The following is a 23,377-nucleotide window of genomic DNA, read 5'->3' on the forward strand; positions in this document are numbered from 1 at the left end:
TAGAATGAATTTACAAGGAAATATCATAACTGTACAGTTGCCACTGTGGATGTCGTTATAGGGACTGAGAAAAGGGGCAAAAGGGAAATTTCTGGGATTATATCTTGATAGGGGTTTAGTTACACCAGTGCCTGCATTTGTCAAAATCAAGCAAATGTCTCTGTAAGATATGTGCATCTCGCTTAATATGAATTTTATGTCAAAAGGAAAAAAAAAAGCAGAGAATTATAGTTATAATATGCATGCTAATGTATTTAGGGAGAAGTGTACTGCTGTTACAATTTACTGTGAAATGTATCAAAATAAGTCAATTTTTTACAGAAAGGTATGAACTCATATGTGACAAATCATGTATAGTAAAATGTTGATAATAATAGAATATCAATAATAGGTATACAGCAGTCACTGAAAATTCTTTCTACTTTGCTGTTTATATGAAATGTAAAAAAAAACATTGGCAGAGGTAAAATGTTAATTGTGGAATCTTGATGGTAGATATAGAAATGTTCACTGCACAGTTTTTAATTTTCTGTGCATTTGAAAATTTTCACAATAAAATATTTAAAAAACTATACTGATACCTACTTCTATCAGATTGGCAAAAATTAAAGAGTTCGTCAACATACACACTTAGCAAGGCTGTAGAGAAACAAGTACACTGATTCATTGCTGGGGACTGTATGGTGCAAACAGAGGAATCTGACAATATCTAGAGAAGCATTTAGCCTTGAATTCAGAAAAAATCTATTTTCATTATTCTACTATTATATTCTACTATTATATACATATGAAATAACAGGCATGCAAGACAATTCAGTGTGACATCATTTCTAATAGGAAAAGATTGTCAAAAACCCAACAGAGCAACTAGCAGCTAGTAGAATAAGCTATGGTAAACCCAAGCAATTTAGTACTAGGTAGCTATTTTTTAAAAATCGAGATTTTGATGTACTGACATAAGGTGATCTCTAGGATATAAAATTAAGTAAAATAATGTGCAAAGAGTCAAAAGGTAGTATTGTATCTTTTCAGAAAGTTAGGAAATACAAATATATATATATTTTTTTAATTTTATTTTTTATAAACATATATTTTTATCCCCAGGGGTACAGGTCTGTGAATCACCAGGTTTACACACTTCACAGCACTCACCATAGCACATACCCTCCCCAATGTCCATAATCCCACCCCCCCTCCCAACTCCCCTCCCCCAATCAACCCTCAGTTTGTTTTGTGAGATTAAGAGTCACTTATGGTTTGTCTCCCTCCCAATCAAATATATATTCTTATTGGCTTATGTTTGTATGAAGGAATACTAGAAGGATAAATAACTCAAAAATTGGCTACATATGGGATGGAGAAAACAGAAGATGGAAGGGGGTAAAAGGAAGACTTCTCAGTGCTACTCTCTCTCTCTCTCTATATATATATATATACATACACATATATATATGAGATTGAATCATCTATTCAATGAAATAAAATATAAAAATATATCAATGGAAGATAAAAAAAAGTGACAGAGTAGGAGCATAGGCTTTCAGTTAATTGGACTTATCACCCATAAACTTTCTCAACAGTTTCAATTTTTATAAAAGTTATATTCAATTTTTATAAAAGCAAATTGAGAAGTATCAATAATTTCTATACCTTTTGGTCCAGGGAGCCCATCCAAGCCAGCGCGTCCTGGAAGACCTGGAGGTCCTGGGAAACCACGATCCCCTTTGGGACCAAGTGTTCCTTTGAAACCTGGGAGTCCTGGGGGTCCAGGTGGCCCAGGTAGCCCAAGTCCTGGTTCTCCCTTAAGCATACACATGAGAAAACACAACAAAACCTCCCATGATTTTCTTGGTGTTTATTGTTTATCATGGAGAATTTAAAGCAGAAATTACAAGGTAATACCTTTTTTCCCCTATGGGGGAAGGAATAGGATAACTAAATGAAAAATAATTGGCATACTGGAGAGAACATCTGGAAGGATGAGAAACAAATTAAAGGATTTGGTTTCAGCACAAGAAAGAGATAACTGAGAGAATATGAGATTAAAGAACCCAAGTGAGGAAATATGATTACAGACTGAGTATTAGATAATTATTTTAAATTTGATTAAATGTGATAATGACAATTTTTTTCTTGTATGAAATGTCCATTTACTTAGAGATTAACACTGAAGTACTTATAGGTGAAATAATATGATTTTGAGACCTGAGTTAAGATACTTTGGCAAAGAAAAAAGGAATAGATGAAGTAAATATGATGAAATCTTGATCATTTGGAATCTGAGTAATGGATATATGAAACTTCATTACATTATTCTTTTTACTTTTGTGTTCATTTGAAAGGTTCATAATAAAATAAGAACAATTAGACAATACAGAAGTGGTTTCTCATGAGAGCTGGGGTCATGGTCAATTGTTCTTCCCATGGAAGAAATAGCAATGATGAAAACACAAAAAAGTTTAAATTAATTAAATACAGAGAAAATACAGAAACAGGATAATTATACACAACTGTTTGCTGAAGGTTATTAAGGAAAATTTAAGATTAGCTAAGATATAATAAAAAGAGTGGAAAGTAACTCAAACATAGTATTTACTATTATTATTATTATTATTATTATTATTATATTACTGTTATTACTAAGTAACAGTGGCTTGCATTATATACGTAGGATGGAATTGGGACTGGAAAACAGTATGGGAAGTTCTTGACATGCTATCTACCAATCATCACACAGGCACGGACAGAGGTTAAAAGGTATGCTGATACTACAGAGAAGTACGGGGGAGCTGATGATTGTATTTTCTCATCTAATCTCATCTCATCAGATAAACTTTGACTCTAAAACAGTTCCAGAAACTTTGTTTGCTTCAAATATGACCTCTTGACAATGAAAGACTGTTTGGGGTTATACATGGGGCTTGAACTCATGATCTGAGATCAAGACCTGAGCTGAGATAAAGAGTTGGACGTTTAACTGACTGAGCCACCCAGGTGCCCCAGGTTAAATATTTTTAAGTGAAAATATAATAAGCGAACTTTATTTATAGAGTGAAGACTTGAGATAATAATGTCTACATCAAAGAAGAGAGCTAAGGGAATAGGAGAAATAGGAAAAGGGGAAAGAATAAAGTAAAATATCTCAGACCTTAGGTCCGGGAAAGCCTGGTGGCCCAGGAGGACCTTCTAGACCAATTCTTCCAGGTGTCCCAGGTGCTCCTGGAGGTCCTGGATTTCCAGGGAAACCTGTGCAGTGATTAGTCATTTTTAATCTCCAAAGGGAAGACACATTAAGAAAGATACCCAAACTCCCAAACTCACATTTTTACCCTGTCCAACCATGCTTAGTGACTACAGTGAGATGTGAAAAGTACACTGATATTTTAGCTGACTACTCAGGATCAACCCTTACAAATACCTGATATTCCCTCTCAATCATGTATGGTCCTGTCATTTTCATATAGAGTTAATGTGTGTGGAAGATATACTCTTCTAAAGGAAAATGAAAGTTATTACTAATGAGATAGAACTAAATATTAGGAATGACTCCCACACAAACATGCAGAAAATTTCTATTCTGCTTATATCTGGATATCGTATGATAAAAGGTCTACCATATAATTCTGGAAGTGAGCTAAAAACAACTGTAAATATTATTCACAAACATACACATAAAGTCAAATTTTACTCTTTGAAGTCATTTAGTATGAGTAAGGCCATTTTAACTACTGTTCTCAGACCAATGTGCATGCTTGCCATTCATGAAAATAAATTCTTGAGAAAAAAAGCAGAACTGAAGCAACAGCCCTATAAATCAAGAGAATATGATTTAGGATAAAACATTACTTGGATACATATGTGTAATAAATATGTTTTCTGCTTAATACAATCCATTCATTCAACAAGTATCTATTGAGTGCTTACTCTGTGCCAGGAACTTTTCTAAGCCCTGAAAATATAATGGTGAACACAAAAGACAATAATTCTGTAATTTTAAAAGCTTATACATCACTTTTGCATAACTAGAATTTAGATATTTTCTTGTCTGGACTGCTTCAGATAAAGACAGTAAATTTATAGTGTATACATATTGTGACTTTTCACTTACATTATCTACGGTACCGAGAAAAGAGGCACAGTTACCATATTTTATTTGTTGAGGGAACTATATCAAAGAATAATGTCATACTAACTAGTTAAACTAGCCTGCCTGCTGCCCAGTCCTACATACCTTTGGGACCAGGCGGTCCGGGAAGCCCAATTCCAGGGATACCTGGTTCTCCTTTACTACCGGGTATTCCTGGCAAGCCTGGCTGTCCGGGAAGTCCAGGATCACCTATGGAGATACACAGGTTTTTTTTTTTTTTTGAAAGGGATACTTTCAGAGAGAGAAGTCAGTAAGTGTTAAAGACATGGCCAAAAAAAATTCCTCACATACCTGGAAGACCTACTTCACCATCTCTGCCTGGGTTACCAGGCAGGCCAGGCTTCCCTGGCTGGGTTATGGTCTGACCTGGATCACCTTTAGGACCTACGAACAAGAGGGAATAAACAGTGAATGAGAAGTGTTCACTTGACTACAGATGTCTTTTTAATTAAAAGCAAAACAAGAAAGTATCTATAATCTTTTGAAAATGCACACGAACAAGAACCCACAAGAAAAATACCCCCGTATTATTTATCCAAGAAATATACCAAACAGAAGGATAAACTTTCAAAAAGAAAAAGTAGATGACAGTTCTAAGAGCTTCCAGGATTGAAGAGGCCATCTATAAAAATATTTTTAAATGTAGGTCAAAAGAGCCTAACAAAACTCAAACTGCAGTAAACAAGAAATATTTTTTTTGGTTAACTAATGGCACCTTAAGGTTTCATATATGCAAAGTCCAGATACACCTACTTCTCATTAATTGAAATAAGAACCTGAAATAGGCTCAGGACAAAAGTGGATCTCTAAAACCTGATATAAAAAAGCACTAACCACAAGAGAAAAGATTAATACATGTGACTACATTCAAATTAATTTCTGTTGATTAAAGACACCATATAGAGAATGAAAATGGCAAGCTGTAGTGAGTGAAAATTTTGCAGAATAGATAACAAACAATACACAGAATATATATATTTTAAAAATCCTAAATCAATAAGAAAAAGAAACAATCCCATAGAAAAATGGTCCAAAAAACCACTTGAATGGGAATTTCAGAATGGAAATCGAAACAGTCAACAAACATATGAAAAGGTGCTTCACTTTAATGTAATCAGGGGAATATAATAAAACTGTCATGAGTTACATCACACTCAGCAAACTGACAAGGATGTAAAAAGTCTGACAGTACAAAATGTTTATGAGGATGAAGAACAACAAGAAATCTCCAATACTGCTGATGAAACTGGTACAATTGCTTTGAACATTATCTAGTAAAGCTGAAGATGCATTTATTCTATGCTTTGGAATGCGCATCTTAAATATATACTCAGTCTGGAGATTGGCAAAGTTTTTCTGAGAAGGACCAGACAGTAAATACTTCAGGCTTTGTGGGCCATAAGGTCTCAGTAGCAAGTACTCAGGTCTACAAAATGTTGAGACTATGTGTAGGAGTGCAAAGGCAACCATAGACAATAGTAAATAAGTGCAGATGTGTTTAAACAAGTTTCATTTATGACAGTAAGTAGCAGGCCAGATTTGAATGCTGTGCTGTAGTTTGCTGATGTTTCCTCAGAAAAGTATGTACACATATACACCAGGATATATATATACGATGATGTACACAGAAGCATTATTCGTAATACACCTGAACTATAAATGACCCAATTGTCCATCAACAACAGAATGGATAAATCAAATGTCACACACACATGCACGCGTGCACACGTACACACACAATGGGATACTATACAGCAATGAAAATGAATGTACTATAGCTATACACAAAGTTAACATAAAGAATACTTACCCTATGATTCCATTATTATGAAGTTCAAAAAGAAGCATAATTAAAGTACTTTGTTTAGGGATCCATATTTAGGTGATAAAACTAGGGGGCAAATGGAAGGAAATTATGCAAAAGTCAGGACAGTGGTTACCTCTGGAGAAATGGAAGGGGATCATGATCAGAAAAGGACACAGAGAGGAAGATGGGGGTTTCTAGGACGATGGCAATCTTCCGTTTTTTGACATGTGTGGTAGGTACATGTGTGTTTCCATTATAGTTGTTAAACTTTATGTACCATGTACTTAAAAATAACAAACAACAAAAACAATGAAGACAATCAGAAGAAATTTAAAGAGGGAACCTCCCCCGCTTTAGAGAAAACACATACACTATGCTCCCTTGCTAAGGAGCTCTGAAAAGCCCAAATATAAATGGCCAGGGAAACATATCTCTCATGAAAAGAAGCCAAGAATTGCCAGAAGATAATACATTTCTACTTTCAAGCGCCAAATTAAAAACAAAACAATCATAGTAAACTCACCTGGTATTCCTGGCTGGCCTGGATTTCCTGCCACACCTTGTATGCCTTTTTCACCTACAGGGCCTGGAGGGCCAAAACCCACAGGGCCCATAGGCCCCCTATTCCCTGGGAGACCTGGAAGGCCTGGATTCCCAGGGGGACCTCTTTCACCCTTAAAAGCAATTCCACCCTGAAAACGGAAAAATTTAACGCAGAAACATATAGATATAAGTTGGTATATTGGTATTACTGAATATAACTAAAGAAATGATACACCTATAAATATTTTTTCTTAAAAGCTGTATTAGTGTATGTTATTTAGGATGGGATGTGTGATCATTCCATTTATTCATTAATTCCTTCAACAAATATTTTTTAGTTCCTATTATGGGTCAGGCGCTGATGATACAGCAAAGAACAAAAATAGGCAAAAATCTCTGCCTTCATAAAGCTTACACACTAGCAGTAAGTCAAGAAGTTTGTAGCTAACACATGGCCATCTACTCACACTAACCTCTAAGCTTACTATATATAGAACCAAATTAGACTTCTGTTCTCAGGTCCAAATAAACCCAAAGATATGTAGTATAAGAGAAGGGGAACCTCACACTGACCCATAAGCATCTTAACTTCCTGCCCACCTATTCCCAACCAATATTACTCAAATAGTAACAGGTTAAGAAGATAAAACAACTGAGAGAAAAAGGAGGTACAGAAACCCAACATAGTCAATAACAATGTATCATTACTACCTACAGTTACATTCTTTTAAGTACTAATTGGGCATTCATTATAGTACCAGACTCATCCTAGGAAATATCCCTAAGTAACAATTTGACATCACAAAACCAAGAATATCAAACCAACTCACAGGTTCTCCTTTGGGGCCAGGAAGCCCTGGCAATCCATCCTGTCCAGGGGTACCAGGTAAACCAGGAAGCCCAGGGGCTCCCGGGGAACCCAATTCTCCTTTGTCACCCTTCATTCCTGGCAAAGTGAGGATATCACCAGGTTCACCTTTAGATCCAGGAAAGCCTGGAGGACCTGGAGCTCCTGGTATGCCCTGAGGGAAGAAAAAGAAAGAAGGGAAAAAGAAGAAAAGAAAAAAATCAGTTTCTTTTTTTTCCAACATATTTTTCTCTCCAGTTTATCCTATCCACCCACCCAATGACATTTAGTGTACAAAGCTAAGAACAAAGTGAGGCATGTGAGTCAGGGAGAGTCAAGGAATCAAAAAGAACACAAATTAACAGAAGAACTAAATTTTTTTATTATATATATCCACAAGAGAAAACCAAAGGGTAAATGGATTTCTTCTAGGTTTTTGTGTGTGTGTGTGTGTGTGTGTGTGTGTGTGTGTGTGTGTGTGTGTGTTCTATAATATACTCAAAACTTACTGTTAATCCTTTGGGACCGGTTAGACCAGCATGTCCTTTTTCTCCCTTCTGTCCAGGGAAACCAAGAGATCCTAATACATGCACATACACACACACACACACACACACACACACACACAATAATGTGAACTTTGACCCTGAGCCCCTGACAAAGCTCATATAAAAATCATCACGTCAGGAAGTCAAGTTTTCAAATAAGAATCCCATTCTCAATAACATATAACAAGTCACATTTTTATTTTCCTATTTTATACTCTCAAAATGAGCAAATCATCCTTTCTTTTAGGTGAATCTCTACGATAGTGTATCCTTAAATGTTTCCAACTACAAAGCCTCTCAGAGCTCACAGCTACCAATTGCCAGGCACAGAGGTGTTAAGGTTCCTATACCCACCCTATTGCCAAGTGGAGAAAGATAAGGACACAGTTTGGAAATCTTTCTTCGTTCTGACCTAAACAAATTTCCCAAATCCCTACGAGTCCTTTCTTTGGTTCACCACTTCATAAAATTTGGTTTATGAGAAATATTTGGGGCTCAAAGACTAGAGGAAATATTACTAAAGAAGTGGTTTTCAAAATGGGTCCCTCCATCAGCTGTATCAGCATTACCTGGGTACTGGTTAGAAGGTTAGAAATGCTAATTCTTGGGCCCCCACCCCAGGTCTACTGAATCAGAAACTTTGGGGGTGGCACCACCAATATGGGTTTTTAACTAGTCTTCCAGGTAACTCTAATGTACTCCCAAGTTTGAAAACCACTAGACTGGAGGTACAAAGCTAGATTGTTAACTTCCAGTGGCAGCTATAAGACCATCCAAAAATGTATTTCCAAGTGCTAAATGAATTGGTTTCTTTGGCAGACATACTAGACAGAAAGGTAAGAGATATCCCTGACACAAACATAAAGTGTGATTTCAAGAGAATATAATATTGGGATATCCCAGAGGCAGTTGAGAGAGAGCTGTGGGTCTGATGGATATCAAATATAATTTTGATTGGAAACAGGGAAGGAGGAGTTATGTATAGAAAGAGAAATATGGGCAGTTGGTTGCCAAACTACAGTAGAAGCCCTGTCCCTTAATGACATGTGATACATCCCCAAAGACTAGAAGCTCTGCCACTGGAAACTACACTCAGGGGCCAGACATTATGAGCTTTTTCCCCAGCTTTTTGGAAGAAGTTTCACTCTATATAAGTTATTTTCCTCACCATATGGAAAACAGGGAAGATATTTTTCTTGGAATAGTATTGTCAAAAGACTTTAAGAGAAAATATTGGTAGCTTCAGGTATTAGAAACAAGAGCATAATCTATTTTGTAGCAGATAGAGGCATTTCATATTTAATTATTTATGAATATGAGAAACTGGCATCATTATAAAACTGAGCTCACTAATATTTAGCCAAGAAATATTTTTAAAAGGTTGCCCTGAGGCAGGATGTTTTACCTGGAGGACCTGGAAGACCTGGTAGACCAGGTTGACCTGGAGGCCCTGAAACACCAGTTCCAATACAGTTGAAGCAGGTGTCACCCTTGTCACCTAGAGAAAAGCATATTGAGAAACAAATTTTACTCAAAGGGGTATGTCTATCTCCTTTAGGTAGCTTCTAAAGAAGTTAGCATCAAGGAACAACATTCCAACCCAATAGTGTAGTATAGAGAAGCCTATATTAGAATCAATTCATTTGATAAATATTTGCCAAGTGTCTATTATTTGCCAAGTACTGGTTCCAGGTGTCTATGATATACTGGTAAACAAAACAGACAAAACAAAACAGGCAAAACAAACAAAACAGGCAAAAATCCATGCCTTCATGGTGTTTGCATCCTACCAGTGGAAAGGAATAATAAACAATGAAGGTAACAAATTATTAACATATATATATATCAAATATAATATATATGTATAATATAGATATAGATATAAATATATCAAAAGGTGTTATGTTTATAGAAAAAATACACCTGGGTAAATGTGATTGAACATGCTAGGGATGGGTGGCAGGTTACAATTTTAATAATATGGTGAAATGAGATGATGATATATGATAAAACAACTTAAAGGATATGACATGTGCCTAATGAATGTAGAGGTACTCTAGGAAGAAAGAATAGCCATGTTTGGCCTTTTCAAGAAACATCAAGGAGACCAGACTGCTGGAGTAGAGAGAGGCAAGGGAAGCACGTCAGACAGTTCACAGGTTATAATGAGTGGTATATCATAACACATTACATAGGCCACCATAAAGCCTCGCTTTTACAATGAGTGAAATGAGAATCCAGTAAAAAAGTGTAAACAGAAAGCAAGAAGATATGACTTAAGTTTAAAAGGATGTCTCTAGCTACTATATTGAGAACAGAAAGGATGTGCAATGATGGAAATAGGGTAACCATTTAAGTGGCTATTGCTGAAGTAATCTAGGAGAGATGAGGGCTCATCCCAGAGTGACAGCAATGAAGATGAGGAGAACCAGTTAGATTCTGGGTATATCTGAAAATAGAGCTCATGGGATTTTCTCATGGATCATACATGGAATACAAAAGAAGAGAATCAAAGATGACTCCAAGGTTTTTAGCCCAAGCAACCAAAAGGCTAGGGTGGCCTGCATTTTTTTTTTAATTTTATTTTTTATAAACATATATTTTTATCCCCAGGGGTACAGGTCTGCGAATCGCCAGGTTTACACACTTCACAGCACTCACCATAGCACATACCCTCCCCAATATCCATAACCCCACCCCCCCAACCCCCTCCCCCCATCAACCCTCAGTTTGTTTTGTGAGATTAAGAGTCACTTATGGTTTGTCTCCCTCCCAATCCCATCGTGCATTTTAAAAAGGGAAGATATAAGTGGTAAAATTATGAGGGAAGAGGCAACAGAGATCAGGACTTTAACTTGGTCAAATGTCAAGTTCAAAATGTTAAGTAGACAGCTGGATATACTAATCTAGAGGAAAAAAGTTATCTCTGGACAAGAGATATAAAATTCAAAGTCACTGGCAAATATGTAGTATTTAAAGTCAGGAGAGTGACTGAATGGGTTCAAATACAGAAGAGGGAAAAGGACTAAAATATTTGGGGCATTCCAAAATTATACATTGGATAGATAAATTTAAAATACATGCCAAAATGCAAATTAAGCCAAAACTTACTATAAAGCTACAATAATTTAGATAGTCTAGCATTGGTGGAAGGAGAAACAAATAGAACAATGAACAAAACAGAGAGGTCAGAAACAGACTCATACATATGGTATCATTAAGATTTACATTAAAAGTGCCAATGTGATTCATTGGAGAAATGATGGTCATTTGTACTACAATATTGAGCCAATTCAATATCCATATGGAAAAAGTACTTTGATGCCTGCTTCAAACACAAACATTACTTGAAGACAGATAAAAGATCAAAATGTAAAAGTCAAAATGATAAAGCTTTTAGAAGAAAACACATAGAAATATCACCTTGGGATAATATCTTGGGATAAGCAAAGATTTCTAAAATAGAACATAAACAACACTAACCATAAAAGAAGACATTAATGATTGGATTTCTTCTAATTAATAACTTATGCTAAAAAAAACCCAGGAGTAAAAAACCAAGTCACAGAATAGAAGAAGATAGTTGTGATACATATATCTAACAACCCAATTAAAAATAGGAAAAAGGCACTTGACAAAGAGAATATACGAACTATAAGAAAAGAGGTTTGGCATCAATAAGTCATCAGGTAACTAGAAACTAAAACCACTTTGGAAAAATGGTTTGGTGTTATCTATGGAATTCCATTCTCAGGTATATACACAATTCCAGCAATATACACAATTCTCAGCAATTCCATTCTCAGGTATATACACAAAAGAAATGAATGCTTATGTCGTACAAAATATATGTGTAAGAATGTTCATAGCAGCTTTACTTATAATAGCCCTAGACCAAATGTATGTTAACATTAGAATGAATATTCAGGTATATTCATACAAAGAACACCAAAGAGAAGTGAAAAATATTGCTAGAAACAAAAATATAGGTATCCTACAGACATAATATTGGACAAAAGAATCAGACACAAAAGAGCCCATATTGTATGAGTCCATTTATACAAAGTTCAAGATTAGGCAAACTAATGTATGATAGAAGATAAGCTAGTGGTTACCTTTGAGAGTGCTGACTAGGGGGCACAAGAGTCTTCTAGAGTCCTGGAAAAGTTCTGTATTTTTCATGGGAGATTATATAGATACACTGATATACATATAAAGAGATTGAGATAGACAACTATACAGAAAGGGATATATATAGACATATCTATCTCTATCACTACCTCTATATCTAATATATTAATAATCCAAGGAGGTATGAAGAAAATCAGGACAAGTGAGGAAAGTGTTTAGAAATGGAAAAAGAGTAAAAAAAGATATTTGGATTAGCGGGGTATAGGCTGCTGGTGACTTTGACAAAAACAGCATCTATGGAGTGGTGGATTAGGGGAGTAAAAACTTGATTGGAGTAAGAGTATCCAGAGATGGTAAGTAGAAAATTCTGGAGGAGTTTTGCTGCAATGGGAGCAAGGGAATAGAGCAGGATCTGGCAGGGAAAGTGGGATAAGGTATTTTTTAGTTGGGTGAAAAAAGGTATATTTCTATGCCGCCAGGAATGATCCAGTAAAAGGGAAAAACTGACAATGTGGGAGAGGCAGGAATTTCTGGAATGAAATCCTTGGGAACACAAGAGGGAATGGAATCTACTATACAAATAGAAGAACTGGCTTTAGATAAGAGCAGTGATAGTAATAGGCTGGAGTGCAGAATATATGTGCACAGATTCAAGTAGGTAGGTAAATGTGATAGTGGTAATCTGTGAAAATTCTCTTACTGCTTCAGTTGGTCAGTGGAAGTGGAAGTAGGTCAGAATCTTAACATGAGAATGGAAGAGGAAGTGTTAAAAATTTGAGGAGGGAAGAGAAGGTCTAGGCTCAGAAGATGTGATCATTTGGAATTACCAAAACTAGGCTTTTGTTCTAAGTGAGTTCATACAACCAAGTGAGAGAAGAGTGAAGGAGGCAAGGGTTTATACATGGGATTGTTTACAATGATTGATCCTGACATTTATAGGTTATGAGGGAAGAAAGAATATCAAAAGGTTGAGGGAAAGTCAAAATTGGTAGGTATCAGTGAGGCTGAAGTAATCTTGGAGTCAGGTTATTATAGGTAGTGAGGTAGAAAGGATACAGTGGTCAGAAAATGGAATTCATGAAATCAAGATTATGTAAGTGTGCACTACTGGTGATGAGATGGTCTTGGGAGTAAGACCATAACAGTGAGTGACTAAGGTAGAGTGGAGGATATAGGGCATTTGGCTGAAGATCTGAAAGAATGAAGGAATGACTATGGGGGTCAAACCTTTCACTCCTTGTTCTCCTTGGAGTCCTCTATCACCTGGCAATCCCGGAGGGCCTGGAGGGCCTGCTTCACATATCTCATCACCTGAGACAAGATAAAGGATAGCAAACTAATTGTTGCGAAATATCCAGAAGACTAAACAAAAAGAAAGCAGACTAGAAAAAAAAGATCTATTTTCAGTTACTTCTCTGCAGTAATATAACTACCTATAAGCAAAAGGAAGATATAATATTGGTGATAATTTCAAGAGAAAATTTAAACATCAAAGAATCACCAAAAATCAAAAGTAGAAAAAGCAGTAGAATAGTGCAAACCTTCAGCTGGATTCACCTACGAATGAAAACAAAACAAAACCCACAGAATTTAGGAGAAAAGTATAGCTTACTAGGAGGAATGTGAGGGCCAGGAGGGCCAGGAGGCCCTGGAAGTCCAGGAGCCCCAGGCTGTCCATCAAGTCCAGGAGATCCAGGAACAGAAATTCCAGGTGGACCTTCATCACCTTTCTGGCCCCTTTCTCCAGGAAAGCCGGGGGGGCCAGGAGGACCGGTAACTGCAGTCCCTAAGATTAAAAAAATAAAGTGATCGAAATAATCTTATTTTAGAGATACTACTTTAGTTCTCAATGAGAGGTAAATAATGATAAGATCTTCCTTTAATGTATAATGCCAGTTATGTTCTTATTTTTTTCTATAAGAATTGACATCTGGAAAAGCATGAAAAGTTTTAAATAATGTAACTACCAGTTTGAGTGTAAGAAAGAATAATTTAAGGTAGCTTTACTACTTTGGGAAATGTACTAACAACCCTCTATTTGCTCTTCTTCAATGCTACGATCTTTTAATCTAAGAAATACTAGAAAATATTAGGAAGAGAAAAAGAAGCATCTCAAAGTTTTCATGCAAACATGGCTCTATTTCTGGACATTCTTCTGCACTACCTATTCCTGTAACATGAACGCATCTTTTTATAATAATAAAAATAATCATTATAATTATAAATGATTTGAATAACGTTTTCAAAACTGCTAAGGAAAATATACACATCTTTGTTCTTTTTCAAAACCATCTTTATAATGATATACTATAAGTGGGCTAATTGAATTTAAATTAAAAAAAGAAAATGCTTTGGGAAAAATTCAGAAATAAAGTATTAATAGGATTAAAAAAAAGAAAATGATTCTATTTTCATGAAAGAAGATGTTAGCTGAAAAATGAATAAAAACCATCTTTACTAGACTTACAAATTTATCTTCTAAGTGCATTTTAAAATCAGTTTGTTAGTTTCATTTAAAAAATACTGGAATTTTAAATGAGATTTATTTGAATTTAAATATTAAATTTTGAGAGAATCATCTGTTTATAATATTGAGTTCTCATATCAAGAAATTAGGTCTCTCCATTATTTATTAATTTATATTATTTAATGATATCTTATAGAACTCTGAAAAAAGGTCTTTTGTTTGGTTTATTCATGGGTTAATTTGATTACTACTGTGAATTTTATTGCTATTACTATTGTTAACTGGATTGTTTTTCTTATACGTTTTAGTTTTTTACTGCTGGTAAAAAGAAAGACAAATTATTTAAGTATGCAACTATCATATCTGTCCACCTTGCAAACATACGAAGTTCTGGTAATGTGTCATTTGATTCTTTTAGGCCTTCTAGGTAGATGATAATAGGGCTTGTGAATAACTCAAATTTGGGGTTTTGTTCCATCCTTACACCTCTTTTTTCTCTACCCACTGAGCCACCCAGACGTCCCTAAACCTAGTCTGATAACGCTTTTACCTTTCAAAAATTGAATGAGCATTGAATTTTACTCTTTTCTTAGCAAATATTGGCCCATTCTCTTTTAATGTGTCAATATAGTCAATTACAATAATGTTGAACCATCCTTGAAATCTTAGGGTAAAATCTAGTTGGTCATATCATCATATTATTTCATGTTTTTCTGGATTTGCAAATATTTTATTTAGGATTGTTGTTTTTATATTCATAAATGAGAGTGAATTATAATTATTTCTAGTGCTATCTCCTTGGTGGTTTGGTGTCAATGTTATAAAATTAAATGTCCTTTTTAAAAAAAAGTTCTGAAAAAGTTTGTAAAATATCAGAATTACTCACCCAACAACTTAGTAGAATTTATCCACAAAACTATATAACCACCTATAAAATGTTTTTTTTATAGAAATCCTTAACATTTCTAAATCTTCCATGGTAATTAATCTACTAAGGTTTTTTTACTTTCTCAGGAAAATTTTAGTAATTTGTGTTTTTTGTTTCATGAGGAATGGATATTTCATTTAGAATTTCCAATATATTGATGGAGTTTTACAGTTTTCTTGTAATTTAAAAAAATTTAATTGTATTTATGGTAATAATACTTTATTGATATTATTTGTGCCTTCTCTTGTTTTTCTCTTGATCATATTTTTTTCTTATTTTTACCTTTATCAAGTTTTTCCTTCTATTTTGTTTATGCTTATTTCAGATCTTATTATTTTTTCAAATTAGTTCATTTATGTTTAGTATCATTAATTTTGTGATACATTAAGGTCACCACTTTGGCTATGTTTAATAAGTTTTGATATAAGGTTGTTTAGCATTTAGTCATTTCCCTTTATTTCTTGCTTACCTCCAAAGTTATTTACATATGTTCATTTTAATATACAAATGTAAAGATATTTGGTGCTTTCTGCTGTTAATTTCTAACTTCATTTCACTGTGGTCACAGAGCATAGCCTACAAAGAATTTTTTTAATTTTTTGAGAGGATTTAATCACCTTAATAACTATACACAGAGTAGCATAATAAGCCTGTTTTACAGATGAAGAAACTGAAACTCAGAGAGTGAATAACTTGGCTAAGATCTCCATGACAGGAAGTGGTTAAATCCAGGATATGAATGGAGATCAAGATCATGTAATTCCAGAGTCTTGGACCAAATGCTACGCCAGCTGGCCTTAGTACTAACCAGAAAAAAAATTCTGGATCAAGCTGATTGGATTTGCATGTTGACGCATGGCATACATACCAAAAAGTGTAAGGGTATACGGTTTAATACATTATCCAAAAGGAACACATCTGGTAACCAGTACCCCCAAGAACTAGAACATCACCAACTCTCCAGGAGCCCTTTCATCTACCCATCCCAAGTCACTGCCCTCTCTTTCCCAAGGATAACAAATATTCTAACTTCTGAATTAGTTTTGCTTGTTTTTGAACTTCATTGCAATGAAATCATACAGAATGTACTCCTTTATGTCAGGCTTCTTTCATTATGTTTGTAAAGTTCCAATATTTTTGAATGTGGCTATAAGTTCATTTTTATTTCTGTATAGCATCCCATTATTTAAAAATAATTTTAAAAGATTTTTTTCAGGAGGCACCTGTTTGGCTCAATCAGTTAAGTGTCCCACGCTTGGTTTTGGCTCAGGTTGTAATCTCATGGGTGGTGGGATCCAGGCACACACTGGGCTCAAGTTCAGTGGCACTTGCTCCAGTCTGCTCTAAGATTCTCTCCTGCCCCTCCCCAAACTTGCACCCCTGTGTGTCTGTGTGTGTGCAAACGTACACCTGCTCTCTCAATAATAAATAGATAAATCTTTTTAAAAATGAAAGATTTTTTCTGATCTAGGAGAGTAGATTTTTGTAAATGTTTCACATAAGTTTGAAAAGAATGTATATACTTTGCTGCACACAGCTTTTCTTTCTCCCACATATGCAGCTTGACAGTGTTGCTCAAATCATTTATATCCTGATTTATTTTTCACCTCCTTAATATGTTATCACTTGTAGTTTTTCAGTTTTTACTTTATATATTCAAAGCTGTATTTTTAGATGTATAAAGTTTCATGACATTTACATCATCGTGGTATAATCTGTCTATATCTATCCATATGAAATATCTCTCTTTTTAATGTACTTCTTGATTTGAATTCTATTTCATACTGTATTAGAATTGTTAAACCAGCTTTCTTTTAGATAGCACTTGCCTAATACCTTTCAACAGCTTTATTTTTAAAAATTATGTCCTTTTAACTTAAATGGGCCTATTATGCACAGTATATATTCGTATTTCAATTTTATTTTAGTTTTTGTCTTTTAATCAATGTTTAGTCCTTTCAAATTTATTGGAGTTGCTGATTTGTTTTTGACTTCTCGTCATCTTATATTTTATTTTCTATTTACCAACGTTTGTCTGTGTCTGTTTTGTCCCAATTCTAAATTATATTATGTAAATCCAGATTTTTGGTTATTCTCTTTTCTCAAAGGATGTATAAGTCATGCATTTTACTTATAGTCTTCTCTAGTGGTTACTACTAAAATTCTGACCTATGTACTTAAACTTACATTTTTCTAAAAACTGAGAATTAATAATATTAGTATTCTCTCTTGCTAATAAGACAAAAAAATCTTATGATTGATTTCCCCCTCTTCTCTCTGCATCACCTCATCCTATGGTAACAATGTGTATAATTATAGTTCCACAAAATATCTTTCCTAACCATTCATTCTTATATTTCACCCATTCCCACCCCCAAGTTCATCCTGAATTCATTTCCCTCTTCTTAGACTAAACCCTCCAGTAACTACTTTAGAGATGTTCTGGAGGTGGGAAATTTTCTAAGTATCCTATCTTCACACTACAATAACAGTTTGATGTAATAAAGAATCCCAAATTCATAATTATTTTTCTTTATTACTCTGAAAATGCTCCAATATCTTCCTCTGACTCTCATTGCTTTGTAGGTGGTCTGCCTTTTCCCTCAGAGAGTTTTTAAGAGTTTCTTTTTATCTTTAAATTCTAAAATGTCCCTACAATATGTCATTATGTATTTGTGTATTATTATCTTACTCTTGCTTGGTAATTCATACACTTTCATAGGGACTCGTGTTTTCTTTCAATAAATAGAAGTTCTCAGTCATTAATTTTGCAAATATTGTCTGTTGTCCCATTCTCTCCTCGTTGAACTCCTGCATGGTAAATTTTAGAACTTCTAGGTTTATCCCTTGTCTCTTAATTTTTCTTTCATATGACCTAATCCTATAACTTTTTTGTTGCATCCTGGAAGAATTCCTTATCTGAATTTTCTAGACATAGTATGTGTTTAGTCTGCTACCTTGAAATTAGAAATTCAAAGTGTATCCTTAGAAAGAAAAGAACCCACATTTATTCTTTCTCCTTGGGGGGATCACTGAGTATCACTCATCTCATCATGTTATTAATTCATTAGTCAAATTTTTGAAGGGTAGGAAACAATAATTTATTAAACATATATGTTTGCCAGGTGCTATGCCAGATGACTTTTCATATTTTACATAAATCCATATTATCTCTTCATTTTAGAGAACATCCAAATACATATGCTGGACAAGGGTGCTACTCAGTCTACGGCCAAATTAGAAATGCTCTACTGTATTATCTATCTCCAATAAGGGAATGATATAACACTCAGTGCTGAGCCCCCAAATTTTATTGCAGAGCAAAATCACTATAAGGATTTCTACATAGATATATTTTTGGAATTCTAAGTGGATAGTGTCAATTACAATTTTAATACAGGAAATATTATAAAACTAGGCATTATTAGAATAGCATTCCCTTCCATAGCAGAATGAAAAACGTAATGATTCATTTTGGATCACAGAAACACTGGGAGCAATTTATTAATAAAAGGTAGAAATTGTATTTTTGGGGTAAAAGGGAACTATCCAATGGATTTTTTTTTTAAGTACAGGTGAGAAATTTGGTGAGAAAGGCTATAGTACGAGTTGAGAAGTATCCGTCAATTAAAAAATACGCATGTCTTCTACTGCCCTGCTCATCCTGGAACTAGTATGATAATACCAGACATGTGGATTAGGAAAGATGCTACAAACACAAGAACATTAAGTACAGTCTCTTTTACCTGGAGGTCCAGGAAGGCCAGGCGGACCCTGTATTCCAGGAAGTCCTCGCTCTCCTTTTTCTCCAGGCAAGCCGGGTAATCCAATGTTTCCTTTTTCTCCTACAGTTACACCAGTCCCAGGCCTAGGAATTACCTTTATTATGAAAGAAAAAAATAAAGGAACTCAAAGGGGAAGTGATTTGTTCTAAAAATAACCTATCAGCTACACACAATTACAGTGTCATCATTTTCACAAAGCTCTGCATGCAATTATCATCAAGACAAGTACACATATTATGAGCCACATTCCATATCACTCCTATCCTGCAACTGATTAGAAACTGTTAAATACCAGTAATAATATTACCACCCTCAGAGCCCTAGGCTTTTGAGCTAGAACTTTTTTTTTGATGTCTCTTATCACATTCAGTTCATTCCAGTTACCTAAGCCTGATAATTCTTTACTGAAAATGTCTAATTCACCTCCTTCTTTCCTGTTGCTACAGCCACTATGCCCATCTTACACTTGGACTAACAGAAGCACCTCAGAGCTTCTTCCTTTCAATCCAATCTACTGCTAGGATATACTTCCTTAAAAATCAATTTCTCTGTGTTAGCTATCCTATTTAAGGACTCAAAATTGCTCACCACTTCTTACTATGTCTGATGCTACTTTTCACCATGGACTCTGTCAAATCTCTTCTCCTTTCCATACCTCTCTCACCTATTTCATCTCCTGTTATTTCTAGCAGTGAAGTTTTAGGAGAGTGAGGTCTATCTGGTTATAACCACTTCATGGATCTTGCACATTCCTGCCCTTTGCTTTGAATATGCCATTTCAAATATCTATAATGCCTTCTCCCAATCTTTCTCTTTATCAACCCACATTTCTTTCTTCCTCTAAAACAAAACGAAACAAACTCATCTCTTTTAGGAGGGATTTATTGATTAGAATCAACTGACTGATCACTCCTTTTCTCTTGGTCTTATTAGAATCTCACGGTCTAAAGAATTTCATGTTAAATAACTGAAATATAAAGAAATTAATCTCATAGAGCTATAATAATAATTAAGCTTTAGATTTAAGCAAAGGTTGAGCTGGCATACAAATCAACACCTATTGCCAAAGTACAATATTTCATCCTGATTCTATTGGATAGAACTATTCAGACAAAAAGAGACTGGAAGTTGTGCGACCTGGAATGGAGATGATAGTTCAAAAGGGAAAGTGAGCTGCTGGATAGGAATGTATTCACAGAATTTCCATTTTTGGGACAGCTGGGTGGCTCAGTTCGTTAAGCAGCTGCCTTCGGCTCAGGTTGTGACCCCAGGGTCCTGGGATCAAGTCCTACATCGGGCTCCTGGCTCAGCGGAGAGCCTGCTTCTCCCTCTCACTCTGCCTGCTGCTCTCCCTGCTTGTACTCTCCCTCTCTGCTAAATGAATAAATAAAATCTTTTTAAAAATTTCCATTTCTTCTGATATTTATCAAAATGTTATTATCTCAGGGGCACTTGGGGGGCTCAGTCAGATAAAGGCGTTGGCCTTTAGCTCAGGTCATGATCTCAGGGTTCTGCGACTGAGTCCCGCATTGGGCTTCCTGTTCAGCAGGGAGTCTGCTTCTCCCTCTTCCTCTGTCTCCCTTTCTCTCTCCGTCCCTCATGAATAAATAAGTAAAATCTTTAAAAATGTTATTATCTAATTTTATAAAGGAACTATTTCTCAGAGAACTAAAATTCTGATTTTAAAATGAAAGTGAATAAAAACTGTCTAAGATCTTTAAGTATATCCTCATTAGATTTGTTAAGTACTAAGTATCAATATCTGAGACTGACTATGGACAGCAAGAATTAATGTTACTCAAACATCTGAATATATAGATGTTATGACACCTGCACCTTTACAGATTCAAGGCAGTATAAAACCAAGAGTCTTACCAAATTTTAACCAAACGAAAGCCAATATGTCAAACTGTAGTAATGATAGTTTATTCATAATAAGATTGGAAATATATTTGACTTAAATTTCATGGTGAATGCAAACATGACAAAATCTGCAAACCCCCTAATTATTCTTTCATAGAGCAGTTTCCTACATATGATTAAGAGCCCCCAGAAAGCACATACCCAAGGAAGAAAGATGTGTGAATCAGTCAATCACTAACTGAGAAAACCTATTAAGACCAAATCCATCTTTCCAGAGCTCTGCAGGCAAAAGGGCCAATCCCTAGTTTCCCAAGTATCTTTTATTGAACCTTTATAAGCAACACTTGCACCACCTGCTGGTTACTTGAGAAATAATTTGGCATTCATGATGCAAAACAACCCAGTGCCATAATTTTGAACCTTTACTATGGAGAAGTAACATATAGGAAGAACAATACAAAGTCTTTGAGGTTAACATTACTGAAGTTTTTAGATGTAGACTTTTAAGCCAGTAGAAGTTACCAATGACTTGGAATTTTGTGTTCTATGAGGAAAAGGATAGGAATACTAAGGCACAAAAATAAGAATGCATTCATATAAATTTGCTAAATGAAGACTAAAAACAAAAACAAAAACAAAAAAAACACAAAACTTACAAGTCCAGGAGGCCCAGTTGGGCCAATGTCACCCTTTTGGCCCTGTTTAATATAAGTGTAAAGTAGATTAGTAAAAAAAAATCACATGAAAACACCAATTTCCTTAAAAACATAGCAGATAACTAAGTTTCAGAAAGACCCAGGAATCCATAACAAAATATCTCCAAGAGAAACACAACTTAAGGCAATGAGACAGTATTAAAATAAGTCTGGGAAGACCCATGATGTTGTCTCAGATATTTCAATTAGTGACAGATACTTTAGAGCTGATGGACTTAACTGTAATCAGCAACAACTAATTAATTATAATTGCTTTGTGAGTTTCCTCTTAGAAACTAATGAAAGACAAATTCAGAGACAAAACAGTTACTATAAACTAGTAGGTACAACAGCACGAAAAACACAGCATGCAACTGTTATTCTACTGGCTAAGACCCAAGGATAGATGTCTTTTCTCAACCCTGTTTTTGTTCTAGACTTGTTCATAGGAACTCTTCATCTATCTAAAAGCTTCATTTATTTAATTTAAAGAGTTATTCGGTCCTATCACTTTACTTACTACTTGAAAAAAAAATCTTGTTGTCTGAGTATTTATTATGTTCCTTTATTCTGGCTGTGCCTCCTAGTCCAACCTTGAAGTTGATCTAGTTTAGAGATAAATCACCATTAAAACATGCGCCCTCTGGGTACATTCAAGTTTGTAACACCTTTTATTCCTTGCTTGCAAAAAAATGCTTTTCAATATTGGTTTTCATATAAGGCAATTAGAGACCACAGATATTAGAAAACTTATATTTTGTGGTCTGCTATAAATAAGGGAAATGTGTGCTTTGTACATTTTTTCAAAGTCACTTTTAAAATAGATAACTAAATAAATGACTTCCAGTCAGGCTGTATAGCCAAATGAAAAAAAAAAAGTGACAAAGAATTAGCCACAGACTTTCAGACAATGACTGCAAAGAGAATGGAAATGTTTAGTGGAGACATTCTAAATTCACAGCTACAAGCCTTTTTAGTATGAGGACCTCACTAATACAGAGCTGAATCCACTTTCTAAAAAACAAAAGTTTTGCCGATTCATGCTCAAAATGAAGGCACCAACTTTTCACAATGGAAATGCTAAAGTTAAACAATTCTTCATGTATTCCATCACATGGATTGTGATTTAGGACAATGAATGAAAGTTTAGAGGAAATGATACAAAACACCAAAAAATGAATAAAGAAGGTATGTTTTGAATACAAAAGCTAGTTATTAAGAAATTTTTCATTTAGAACTCAACCTTGGGAGCACCTGGGTGGCTCAGTTGGTTAAGCAACTGCCTTCGGCTCCTTGAGTCACAGGATCGGATTGAGTCCCACATCAGGCTCCCTGCTCAGTGGGGAGTCTGCTTTTCCCTCTGACCACTACCCTCTCGTGCCCTCTCTCTCTCTCAAATAAATAAAATAAAATAAATCTTTAAAAAAAACCTTGGGGGGCGACTTGGTGGCTCAGTGGGTTAAGCCTCTGCCTTCGGCTCAGGTTGTGATCTCGGGGTCATGGGATCAAGCCCCCCATTGGGCTCTCTGCTCGGCAGGGAGCCTGCTTCCCCCTCTCTCTCTGCCTGACTCTCTGCCTACTTGTGATCTCTGTCTGTCAAATAAATACATAAAATC

General features: G+C 35.1%; 1 protein-coding gene across 4 annotated transcripts in view; it reads right to left on the reverse strand.

Moving 5' to 3' along the window:
• The window catches only part of COL4A5 (collagen type IV alpha 5 chain), a 231,314-nt gene that overhangs the window by 72,732 nt on the left and 135,205 nt on the right, over window positions 1-23,377 (reverse strand). For all 4 annotated transcript variants that reach the window (XM_047715739.1, XM_047715736.1, XM_047715735.1 and 1 more), the window contains exons 18-29: window positions 21,723-21,764; window positions 19,165-19,297; window positions 13,636-13,809; window positions 13,251-13,334; window positions 9,298-9,390; window positions 7,854-7,924; window positions 7,328-7,519; window positions 6,478-6,646; window positions 4,439-4,531; window positions 4,232-4,336; window positions 3,149-3,246; window positions 1,651-1,801 (exon numbers count right to left, since the gene is read on the reverse strand). In XM_047715739.1, the coding sequence (XP_047571695.1) occupies window positions 1,651-1,801; window positions 3,149-3,246; window positions 4,232-4,336; window positions 4,439-4,531; window positions 6,478-6,646; window positions 7,328-7,519; window positions 7,854-7,924; window positions 9,298-9,390; window positions 13,251-13,334; window positions 13,636-13,809; window positions 19,165-19,297; window positions 21,723-21,764 (1,405 nt within the window). The remainder of the gene's footprint in view (window positions 1-1,650; window positions 1,802-3,148; window positions 3,247-4,231; window positions 4,337-4,438; window positions 4,532-6,477; window positions 6,647-7,327; window positions 7,520-7,853; window positions 7,925-9,297; window positions 9,391-13,250; window positions 13,335-13,635; window positions 13,810-19,164; window positions 19,298-21,722; window positions 21,765-23,377) is intronic.

This window comes from Lutra lutra, chromosome X, assembly GCF_902655055.1.
Source record: "Lutra lutra chromosome X, mLutLut1.2, whole genome shotgun sequence".
NCBI lineage: Eukaryota > Metazoa > Chordata > Mammalia > Carnivora > Mustelidae > Lutra > Lutra lutra.